Source organism: Giraffa tippelskirchi, chromosome 4 (assembly GCF_054371585.1).
Source record: "Giraffa tippelskirchi isolate mGirTip1 chromosome 4, T2T-mGirTip1v1.2.pri, whole genome shotgun sequence".
Lineage (NCBI taxonomy): Eukaryota > Metazoa > Chordata > Mammalia > Artiodactyla > Giraffidae > Giraffa > Giraffa tippelskirchi.
This window is the reverse complement of record NC_137278.1, coordinates 13,459,483-13,470,380: the sequence shown is the minus strand read 5'-3', so window position 1 is coordinate 13,470,380 and position 10,898 is coordinate 13,459,483. Positions and strand designations below refer to the sequence as shown.

General features: G+C 48.1%; 1 protein-coding gene across 2 annotated transcripts in view; it reads left to right on the top strand.

The window, feature by feature from the left end:
• The first annotated feature begins 126 nt into the window (after nucleotides 1-126).
• The window catches only part of MORN5 (MORN repeat containing 5), a 33,370-nt gene continuing 22,598 nt past the window's right edge, over nucleotides 127-10,898 (top strand). For both annotated transcript variants that reach the window (XM_081588764.1, XM_081588765.1), the window contains exons 1-4: nucleotides 127-238; nucleotides 2,719-2,866; nucleotides 4,533-4,644; nucleotides 8,252-8,383. In XM_081588764.1, coding sequence (XP_081444890.1) covers nucleotides 192-238; nucleotides 2,719-2,866; nucleotides 4,533-4,644; nucleotides 8,252-8,383 — 439 coding nt within the window. In that variant the 5' untranslated portion in view covers nucleotides 127-191. The remainder of the gene's footprint in view (nucleotides 239-2,718; nucleotides 2,867-4,532; nucleotides 4,645-8,251; nucleotides 8,384-10,898) is intronic.

The window sequence follows — 10,898 nt, the reverse complement described above, 5'->3', positions numbered from 1 at the left end:
GCAGCGGCGGCGGCACGCAGGCGCACTGCTCTGCCCAACCGCGAGCCACGGAGCCTGCGCAAAGCCGGGAAGGTCCCGTGCCCTGGGGGCGGGGCTTCTTCTAGGCCCCGCCCATCCCTCCTGGTTGTCATGGTGAGGCAGGATGCACTGAGACTCCGGTGTCCCAAGCCTGGAAGCTAGAGACAGGCGCCATGGAGTACACGGGGAGCCAATATATTGGGGAATTTGTAGATGGCAGGTAAGGGGTTCGTTTGATTCACTATGTCCTTGAGCATCCGTGACTGGAAAAACACGGCGGTCTTTCTGTCCCTGCAAAGGATTTTGTATCAGACACTTTCTCAAATTTTTTCCCTTTTAAACTTCAGGACAACTCTTTTAGGTAGGAATGTTTATTCCCATTTTACAGTTCAGGTAAATGAGATCCAGAGAAGTGAAGTAACTTGTTCAAGGACGAATATTCTAACTAACAGCAGAGCTGGATACATCCATTCCATGTATATGTGTGCGTCTGCTATCTGCCAGTATTAGGTACAGGGATAAGAATATTAAAGATCCTTGCTCTCATGCAGTTTATCGTCTAGTTAGCATATTGCCAACAAACAGAGAAGATAATTTCAGATGGTGGCTTTGCTTGAATCTTCCCTCCTCACAGCAACCCTATGAGATAGATATCCCCATTATACAGATGGAAAAAGTGAGGCACAAAGTAGTTACATAACATGCTCGAAGTCACCTAGTTGGCATTTGACAGAGCAGAGATGAAAACTGGGTCTGCTTCCAGAATCCATGATCTTTCTATTATAGAGTCTTGCTGCTGAGCCCCTGCAGACGATGCATCTAGTTGGAACAATCCTAAAAGGCTTTGTGGAGGAGATAATATTTGAAATGGGCCCTGAAGGTTGGGTAGGATCTAGGTGGGTGGAGATGCAAGGTGAAGAATGTTTTCAGGCAGAGGGAACAGCATGAGCAATAGCTCAGAAGGCTTATATATGAAGGAGAGAGCATGCAGTTCAGTCTGGCTGGAGTGTAGGATGTGCTTAGGGGAGAGTGAGAACCCAAGCTGGACAGGGTGGAGTCTGTGCTCTGATGTGGAGAGATCTGAATACTCAGTACAATTCTGTGGGTGGGAGGAGCTGTGGATAGACCAATTTATTTCATCTCTATATCCCTCCTCATCTAAGTTACACTTAAAAAAAAAAAGGAGAGGAGATGCCAAATTTCAGAGATGGGTTTAGATGGATACTGTGTTAGAAATAACAGATATAATCTCAAGCAAAGAGGTAGAGGGATGAAGACGAATTCTTTCTCCTTCTATGTTTTGCAGCAAAATAAAAGCAAATTAGTTTTTAAGCTCTTCTGCTATAGTTTCATAGCCATTAATGCAGTAATTTTGCAGAAGTGTCATTATCCCTATTTTACAGATGAGAAACTCAGGCTTAGAGAGGTAGAGGTCATACAAGGCATAGAGAGGTGGAGCCAGGCCTGGACTCCAGATCTGCCCGGCTCAGAAGCTGTGCTTAACCACAGTGCTTCCTGTTTGGGGCCTGTGTACGCCGGCAAGTTCTCTCATCCACTCATTAAGTTCACTAGTTCTTCTGTTTTCTTCATTCTTTACTTAGTTGCACCTATTTAAGAAGAAACATGTTTCTAGGAGCTGAGAATACCAAGGTCTTCCTCTCAAGATGCTTGATTACATAGGAGAGATGAAATATACAATTATGATACAAGGCAGAAAGTGCTAGGCATCCAACAGAGGTACAAACAAAACCCAAAATAAGTTTAGAGTTAGGAGAGATGAATTCCAGCCAGTGGGGAAAAACAGAGAAGGCACGAATGAATGACTGAAAGCTTGTTTCTTAAGCTCTCACTATATATCAGGCCCTTTACTAGGAAAACTGTTATTAGTATCTGGGTTCATCTTGGGCATTAATCTCAGCCATTTCCCCTATGAAGCAGGTGGTCATCTGGTCCAGGCGGTACCCTGCGCCTGGCTCCCATAGGGGCCCATCTTACCTTGCAGGGCACTGATCACGCATTGTGTAACTGTTCAGCTGTGTCCCTCACTAGACTGTGAGTCCCTCAAGGACAAGGACTGCATCTACCTTGATCACTGTTGTGTCTATAGTATTGTATCCAATAAAGTAGACTTGGCAAGGCGCCTGGCATATAGCAGATGTTCTATAAATATTTGTTGGAATAAAGGAAGGAAGGAAAACAGAGGTTTAGGAAAGTCTCCGAGATGGGACACCTAGGATATGATGAAGTAAGACTCAAATTCTTGTTTCCTCAGGTGCACACTTTTCCCAGTCTCCTTCTTGGGGTGCAGTGGGCAGGGACGGGCTGGTTGTGGGGGATGGAGAAGACCTGGAATCAGCTCACAGAAAGCCTGATCCCTGTCTCTGCTTCACAGTGCTTGCTTTATGGCTTTGAGCACATTGTTCCCCTCTCTGGGCCTCCAGAGGGGGACTTCCGTGGGCAGCATGAAGTCCGGGACAGCCCCTACTTGAGAGTGAGGAAGAACAAATAGACCAAATTTTGCATTCCCTTCAACACACAGCCCCTCTTACTTTTGAGCTCTAAGGGGAACATTTTTGTTTCTGAACGGAATAGTGTAGGGACAATAACATCTGGGGACCCTGAGGTGCTGGCTCTCCTGCACCCCTACCTCTGACCCTCCAGTTGCCACGAGGGTTCAGTGACTTCTTTTTGTCCTTACAGGATGGAGGGTGACGCAGAATACATCCTCCCAACTGAAACAAAATACATTGGGGAAATGAAGGACGGCATGTTTCATGGCCAAGGAACCTTGTACTTCCCCAATGGGAGCCGATTTGATGCAGTTTGGGAGAAAGGGTTGGTTGTAAAGGTAATCAGGTGGGGAGGGGAAAGCCTCAGATGGAAAGAGCCCCCGACAGGCACCCTGCCCTCCCCTCTGCTAGCCCTCCTCTCCAGCCTCTTGATCTCCAGGGCTCTGGAATCTTCTCCCTCTCTATCCAGAAGGCCCCTGGAGAAGCCATAATGAGTCTGAATCCTCTTATGCCACCAACTGTGTGACCTTGGGCCCATGACCTACCCTTTCTAAGACTCATGTTTCTTATCTATACACTGCAGACAATAGTTGTGTTAGTATCATATTGCTACTGTAACAAATTACTGTCAACTCAGTGCCTTCAAATGACAGAAACTTGTTATCTTTTAGTTCTGGACATCAGAAGTCTAAAACAGGCCAGCAGTGCTGCATTCTTTCTGGAGGCAATGTGGGAGGATCCACTTCCTTGACTTTTCCAGCTCGTGGAAGCTGCGTGCATTCCTTGGCTCATGGCCACGCATCCCTCTGACCTTCACTTCCGTCATCACATCTCCTCTCCCTCTGCTTTTGTCACCGTCTCGTCTTCTATCATTCTGACCCTCTTGCCTCCCTCTTAAGAGAACCCCTATGATTACACTGGACCCACCTAGATAATCCAGGATAATCTCCCCACTTCAAGATCCTTAACTTAATCCGACCTGCGAGTCTCTTTTGCCATGTAAGGTTAACATATTCATAGGCTCAATGATAAGACGTGAACGTCTTTGGGGGACCACAAGTCCACCGGCCACAGAAGTACGAGGCATCTCCTTAGGATGGTTATGAGAATAAATGAGGCAGAGTGTGTGAGTACTCTACTCAGTACCTGGCACACAGTAGGCACTCAGTAAGTGCTAACTCCACCATTACAATCAGATGACTTATCAGTCATCTAAGTCAAGAGTTCTTAGCCTGGGATTTGTGGGCCACAAATAGAATTCAGGGTGTCAGTGAAATCTCCTGATTTATATACAAAAGCCTCTGTGCATATGGGACTCCGATTTCCCCAGAGAAAGGATCTATAATTTTCATGGGTTTCATTATGGGTGGGTACAGGGGCCGGCTCATAACCTAAAAAAAGGTTAAGAAACACTCCTTGCTTTTCAGCGTGGAGAATCTAAGCCCCAGGAAGGGGATGTGACTTACCCAAGGTCACCCTGTGAATTAATAGTATTGGAATTTCCACCCATGTTTCCTGATGCCCAGGCCAATGCAATGTGTACATCCTGAGGCTTCCTTTAGCACTAAGGCAGCAAAAGACGAATGTACATGTTTGGACAAAGAGCGTGACTGAGGGCCCTGACCTTTCTAGCCATGATAATAATAAAAGAATAATAGTAACATTTATTGAGTGTTTACTATATGCCAGCCCTATGCTAAATGCTTTTCATGCACTATCTCACTGAATCTCATTGAATCAGTTCTATTAAACATACAGCATGATTTTCCAACTGGATGGAGGAGGAAACTGAGGGCTACCAAGGGTAGGTCATCTGCTCAAGGTCACACAGTGAGCCAGACACACAACTCAGGACTTACAATCATGCTTCCCAATCACCACGGCTGTAGTAGCTGTGATAGTGATCACTTCAATGAAAACACCACCCCTTCCCTTGACTTCCATCCTTCTTGGCAGGTGGGCTGTGGCTTCCTCAGACCCACGTGTGTGCACCTTATCTTCCAGGGCACGTACACCTTCTCAGACGGCCTGAAGTATGACACTGAGAACTGGCATTACTGTGACAGCTACGATAGGAGGTTTTACACCGAGATTTGCTACGGCTTGAAGCCTGCAGGTACCCAGGCAGTCTCACTTCCCTTCACACCCAGATGGGGAGGGAGACGAAAGATGGATCTAAAGAAGTGGGTTGGGTCCCTTTGTAGTAACCTACCCAAAGGAGAGGAGAGAGGAGCAGGACCGCAGGATGCAACCAAGTTCTAGAGCCAGAAAGACCAGTCCTCAAATCTCAGATCCCCTGGACCAGCCAGGGACCAAGGGCAGGGCACTCACCTCTCTGAGCCTCAGTTTCTCCCCCTGCAAAATGGGACAATAACTTCATTTACCTTACAAGTCTTAGAAATAAGATCACATGTGTAAAGTGTTTACAGCAGTGTCTTGCACGCACAGTAGATGCGTGGTACACCTCAGCTGCCGTTATTCATCAGATCAGCTGCAACACTGACATGGGGCAGCACTGATGGACTGTGTGCTCTGTGTATCGGAGGCTGGGTGAGGCTTTCTCTCATCTCTGTCACACTGAATCTCCAGATGACCCTGCCATGTCAGCTTCCTAGTCCCATGTCACAGAGGAAGAAGCTGAGGCCATGGAGCTCAAGCATGTTTTGAGTGGGAGAGCTCCGATGGCTCCCCATGTCTACCTCTCTGAGGTCCCTACATCACATTGCCTCCCTAGAAAAATCGAGTTCCATCACAGAGAGGGGCATTGGGCCCTAGAGTCTGTGTCCAGAGAGTGGCAGCTGCAGGGGCGCCTCTGTGTTTCTGAGACTCATGTGAGGTCAGCTGAACCTCAAGAGGCACAGCCCAGACAATGTAGCCAAATACTGGAAAGGGACCTGTAAACTGTAAAAAAAAAAAAAAAAAATCCTGACTTAGAGGTAGTATGGTGGCATTGACAGAGCAGAGAGCTGGAAGGTCAGGGTTAGAGTCCCCGCATTCCCCTCAATAACTGGATGAGCCTGGGGAGCTCAACGTCCCCAAGGACAGACACCTCCAGAAACCACTTGGGGTTGGGGTCCAGATGCCCGGAGCGCAGACCCTGGCTTTGTGACCAGGTGAGCCACCTCCTGTCTCTTGGCTTCCCTGACACCTCACCCTCCTACTTTCTTCCTATCCCATCTCCTTTTCCAGCTCCCCATCCCCCCAGTTATTAATTCTGGGGTTTACCATAGCTCTCTGGCTTAGGCCCTCTTCTATTTTCGTTCTGTATCTTCTCCCTACAAGTTGATTCATGTCTAAGCCTTCATTTGTTTTTGTTGTTCAGTCACTCAGTCGTGTCTGACTCTTTGTGACCCCATGGACCACAGCATGTCAGGCCTCCCTGTCCCTCACTATCTCCCTGAGTTTGCTCAGACTCATGTCCATTGAGTTGGTGATGCCATCCAACCATCCCATCCTCTGCTGTGCTCTTCTCCTTTTGCCTTCATTTAATTGAAATCAAAATCTGTGATTCTCAGATTCCTGCATCCCATTTCCCCAACACCTCTATTGGGTCATCTCTCAACTTGTCTGCACTGAGTTCATTACCCTGCCCACCAGCCCACTGACCCCCAGAACTGCTGCCCCGGAGACCATCACTCCCATTCCCCACCCCCACATAAGCCTAATCCTGACTCCTCCTTCCTCCATAAGTGTGCGATCCATCACCTGGTCCTATGGATTCTGCCTCTAAAATATATCCATTCATTTGTTCATTAAACAGATATTTACTGAGCACCTCCATGGGCCAAGCTGAGCTTCTTCATCCTCTCTCATTGTTATTGTTCAGTTGCTAAGTCATGTGTGACTCTCTGCGACCCCATGGACTGCAGCACATCAGGTTTCCCTGTCCATCTCCAGCTCCCGGAGTTTGCTCAAACTCACGTCCATTGAGCTGGTGGTGCCACCCAACCATCTCATCCTCCTCGCCCCCTTCTCCTCCTGCCCTCAATCTTTCCCAGCATCAGGGTCTTTTCCAGTGAGTCGGCTGTTCACATCAGGTGGCCATCCTATCTCTTCTGCACTATTCCAGACCTTCACCCTCTCCCCTTCTTTACCTGAACTCATGAGGTCAGCACTGGACCCCCTCTGGGCCATTCTCCCCCCGAGCTCACTTTCCTCTCTGAAAACCGTGGATCTGATGCCACCAGCCCCGCCCCTCCAGCCTCTAGTGCCTCCTCACTACCCTGAAGATGAGGCTCCATGCTCTTAAAACAACCAGTGTTCTCCAGCTCCCGTGAGGTCCCCAGCCTCACCCCTCGCTCCCTGCCCTTCTCAAATGTTCTCTCTGCTTCCTCATCATGCTTGCTCTCTGCTTCTCAAAGAGACCATTCTCTTCCCTGCCAGTCCCCCTCCTGCCTGGAATGCTCTAACCCTCTCGCTTCACCCAGATAACTCCTTCCCATCCTTCAGATCTGAGCTTAATGTCCCTTTCTTGGGGCTCTTCCTCGAATTCTCAGACCAGGTAAGGCCTCCCCATGACAAATCACAGAGCAGCCATGATCCCCTCCCTGAGCTCTGTCACAAATGTCTGCCTTCCTGAGCTGGCTGTGAGCTCCTGGAGGGCAAAGGCTCTATGTTCCCAGTGCCCGAGCACATTGTCTGGCACACAGTGGGTGTTCAATGAAGAGTTATCAGACAGGAGCGATAGTACTGACATCGCAGTGGGAGGTGATGGGGTGCACTTAGGGTAGGTACAACAATGACCTTCACAGACATTTCCCAAGCACACGCCCTGTGGCAGCCACCAGCTGGATCCTGGGGGAACGAGAGCTGTGAGGACACAGCCTGTGTCTTCAGAGAGCTGCCAGTCTGATGCCACTGAAGAACCTTGTAAATGATTCCTCATGGGGTAGCGATGACTTGGTCACAGGCTCTTCACCCCAACTGAGACCTGTAGGCCAAGAGCTCCCAGCCTTGGGCCCTCAGCACTCACACAGCACAAGTTTTGCTAAACCGGGCCTCTGTCTCGAGGCAGTGCACAGATTTCCCGCAGCCTCGCCTTCTCTTTCAAGGGCCCCAGCAAAGCAGCTTCGTCTAAGTACCCACTTCCTTCCCAAGTGACTCTGCACACCTCTCGGAAGAACCCCTCTAAGCCTCGGGGGCAGGCTTTGTTGGAAGTGGAGAGGGTTAAGGCTACGCTTCCCCTCTCTGGGCATCTGTGAGATGGGCTTTGGCAGGAGGCTTCAGGGAGAGAATGGCTGTGAAGTGCTCAGCGTGGAGTGTAACCCTCAACCCATAGTGTCCCGGCTCATCATGGTTAACCAAGCTCAGAGCACAGCTCTGGGCGGGACCCTGAGCCGTGAGCATGGTGCTGTGCTGGGAGCATCCCCTTCAGTCCAGAGGACAGGGAATTACAGAGACCACAAATAAGAGGAAACCAGGAAGTTCCTTCTTCCAACCTATCCCCTTTCCTCAGGCTTCAGCTTCCAAGAGAGATGACACACAGGGGTCATGACCTTAAAGGTGCACTGACTCTTCTTTTCCTCCTGGTAGTTCCAATGTCCCCAGTCCTGGGAGACAGTGCCTGGGTCCTCCTCTCCCTTGATGTTAGCAGCTTAATTTATAGGGCTAGAGTTTTATATATAGTAGTGTGTATATATAGTAATACACACACACACACACGTATATATGTATATATCAATCCCAGTCTCCTAATTCATCCCACCCCCTGATATCCTTTCAAGGTATCTCTCAACTCACCAATATGGACCCGCCTAGAAAGATCCCTCTAGGCTATTATGACTGCGGAGACGGCTTCTATAACCCGAACACAAGGATAGTCAAGGACTATAGTTTTCGCTTTCTGAGAAATGCAGGTATGTTTATTCCAAACCCTGCGGCATATGTTTTCTCCTCTCTCATCACGCATAGATTTGTGCACACGTGTACACACACATACGTGCATTTAGTGGGAAAGAAGCTTTTGCCGATGAAAGACAAAACTTGATCATGTGAGTGTTTCACTCTTTGGAATTCTCATGGCTAACAAGTCCATACCTAGTCATAGAGTGGGGCAGAGGACGTTAGAGATCTAACTGTGACAGCACATTAGTATAGCACCGAAAGGATTCAAGTACCCATCTTTACATGTTTCCGTGCAGCTAATGAGTGCCTGCTGTATGCCAGACACTCTACTTAGTCTGGGCACCAAAGCAGGGAAAAGCTAGTCACAAATCCCTTCCTCATGGAGCTTCTTGTTGTTCAGTTGCCCAGTCATGTCCAACTCTTTGTTTGGCAAATAGCAGAGAGGTATGATAAACAGTTAATTGCATCATGGAATAAGCACAATGAATGGGAAAAAGTGTCCCTAAATGAAGGGTAAGGGTTGAAGAGAAGGGGGTGGGGTGCCAGAGAGATGGAAGTGATGCTGTGGGAGCACAAATAAGTGGTACCTAATCCAGAACCAGACGTCCTGAGAAGGATTCACGAAGGAAACAGCCAACTTGAGATCCAAAAAATGTTGGGGAGTTGACCCCACGGTGTGGGGAGAGGGTTTCCAGCCAGAGGAACAGCACAGATAAAGGCCTGGAAAGTGAGTGATGCCACATGATTCAAGAAGCCTGCTCCTCAAGCAGGGGAGTGAGTACCTTGGAGGATCCAGAACCTCAGTTTGGTGAGTGAACACAAGCTGATCAGACTAAGAAGGACTGACTTACAGTGACTGAACTTGCAAGAGATCAGTGTACAAATAAGAATGAGAATATTTTCCTTTAACATCATGATTCCTAACCTTTCTCTTTTCTAGAGTCACAGTTCCACTAAGAATAACAAAATCTATGAACCCTCTCCCTAGAAAAGTGCCCGCATATGCACACACACAAATATACATGTGTACACACACACACACCATTTTGCACATGGTTTTAAGGGGTTGATGGTTCCTCTAAATACCCTGGTCAAAAAATCCTACTGTGTAATGTGAAAGAAACTGCTAGGTAGACCAGAAGGCCTGGGTTGGCTGATGATGGTCTCCACTTTCTGCAGGCAAATTTACTCAGTAATTCAATGAAATGGTTGGATGGCATCACCAACCCAATGTGGAGATGGGTTTGAGAAAACTCTGGGAGATAGTGAAGGACAGGGAAGCCTGGAATGCTGCAGTCTATGGGGTCGCAAAGAGTCGGACACGACTTAGCAATTGAACAACAACAATTCAATGATGATAAGAAATTTGCTTTGCGGTGCTGAAATAAGTACAGAGGGAATTGTCAGCTGATGTTGTGGCTGAATCCTGGAGCTGAGATACCCTTCACCCACTGGGTGCTCTTGGGGAACGTGGCAAATGCGCGCACTCCAAGTCCCTGACACTTTTCTCTAATGACTTCCATCTTCCACAAACAGAGTGTGTTATATGCATGCGTGCATGTGTTCTCAGTCATGTCCGACTCTCTGTGACCCCATGGACTATAGCCCACCAGTCTCCTCTGTTCATGGGATTTTCTAGCAAGGGTACCAGAGTGGGTTGCCATTTCCTCCTCCAGCGGATGAGTGTACTGTGTAGAACGCTAATTCTGCTGGATGTTACTAGGCTCCCCTGAAGTTTCTTGATCAAATAAAATAAGGAGATACTGAGTTAAGTAGAACTCAACAATTGTACTTACTGAAGGGCTTCTCAGGGCCTGTAATATCCTGGGATACTTTGTAGTTGTCCTTCCAGAGCAGGAACTCTGTCTTCTTGTCTCCACTTGTATTAGTCAGAGTCCAGTCAGAAAACAAAGAATTTAACATCAAAAAATTGATTAAATAAGTATTGGAGAACTAAAAAAGCAAAAGGAAGACATTGGGGTATGAGAAAGTAGTTGCAAGAAGCAATTACCACCTCAACACTGGGGGGCAGGGGAAGAGATTGGGTTATTAGAATATAGGTTGCTGGAGGCGCCCCCACCAGGAGCTATAATTCAGACCTCTGAGGAGGGGGCACTGCCCAGCGGGGTCTCTGGAAAGAAAGTGATGATGCCAATTCTAGAAGTGTGGGGAGAGCTGGAAATTTGACATGAAAGGCCATTGCTGAGACACTGACCGGAACAGCAAGCAAAACAGGAAAGAGCATGTTCCCTCCCCCTCCATCTGCCTCACTGCACCTGATTGGGGACCAGCTGGGAAAGGAGAAATGACCTCCATGGGGTCCCAGTCCCGGCATTGCCAAGCAGGGTGTGGAAAGGTAGGTTTGGAGCTGAGTGTCAGTAGCTTCATAACTGGCACCATCCACTGCTTTTTGTTGCTCAGTATCCAGACACACTGTACTCTGCTGCAAAGATGACACGTTTGTGCTTTTTTGTGTGAGAAGTTCCAACTACCCTTCCTATTCATACGAAGAGACTCCCACCTGCT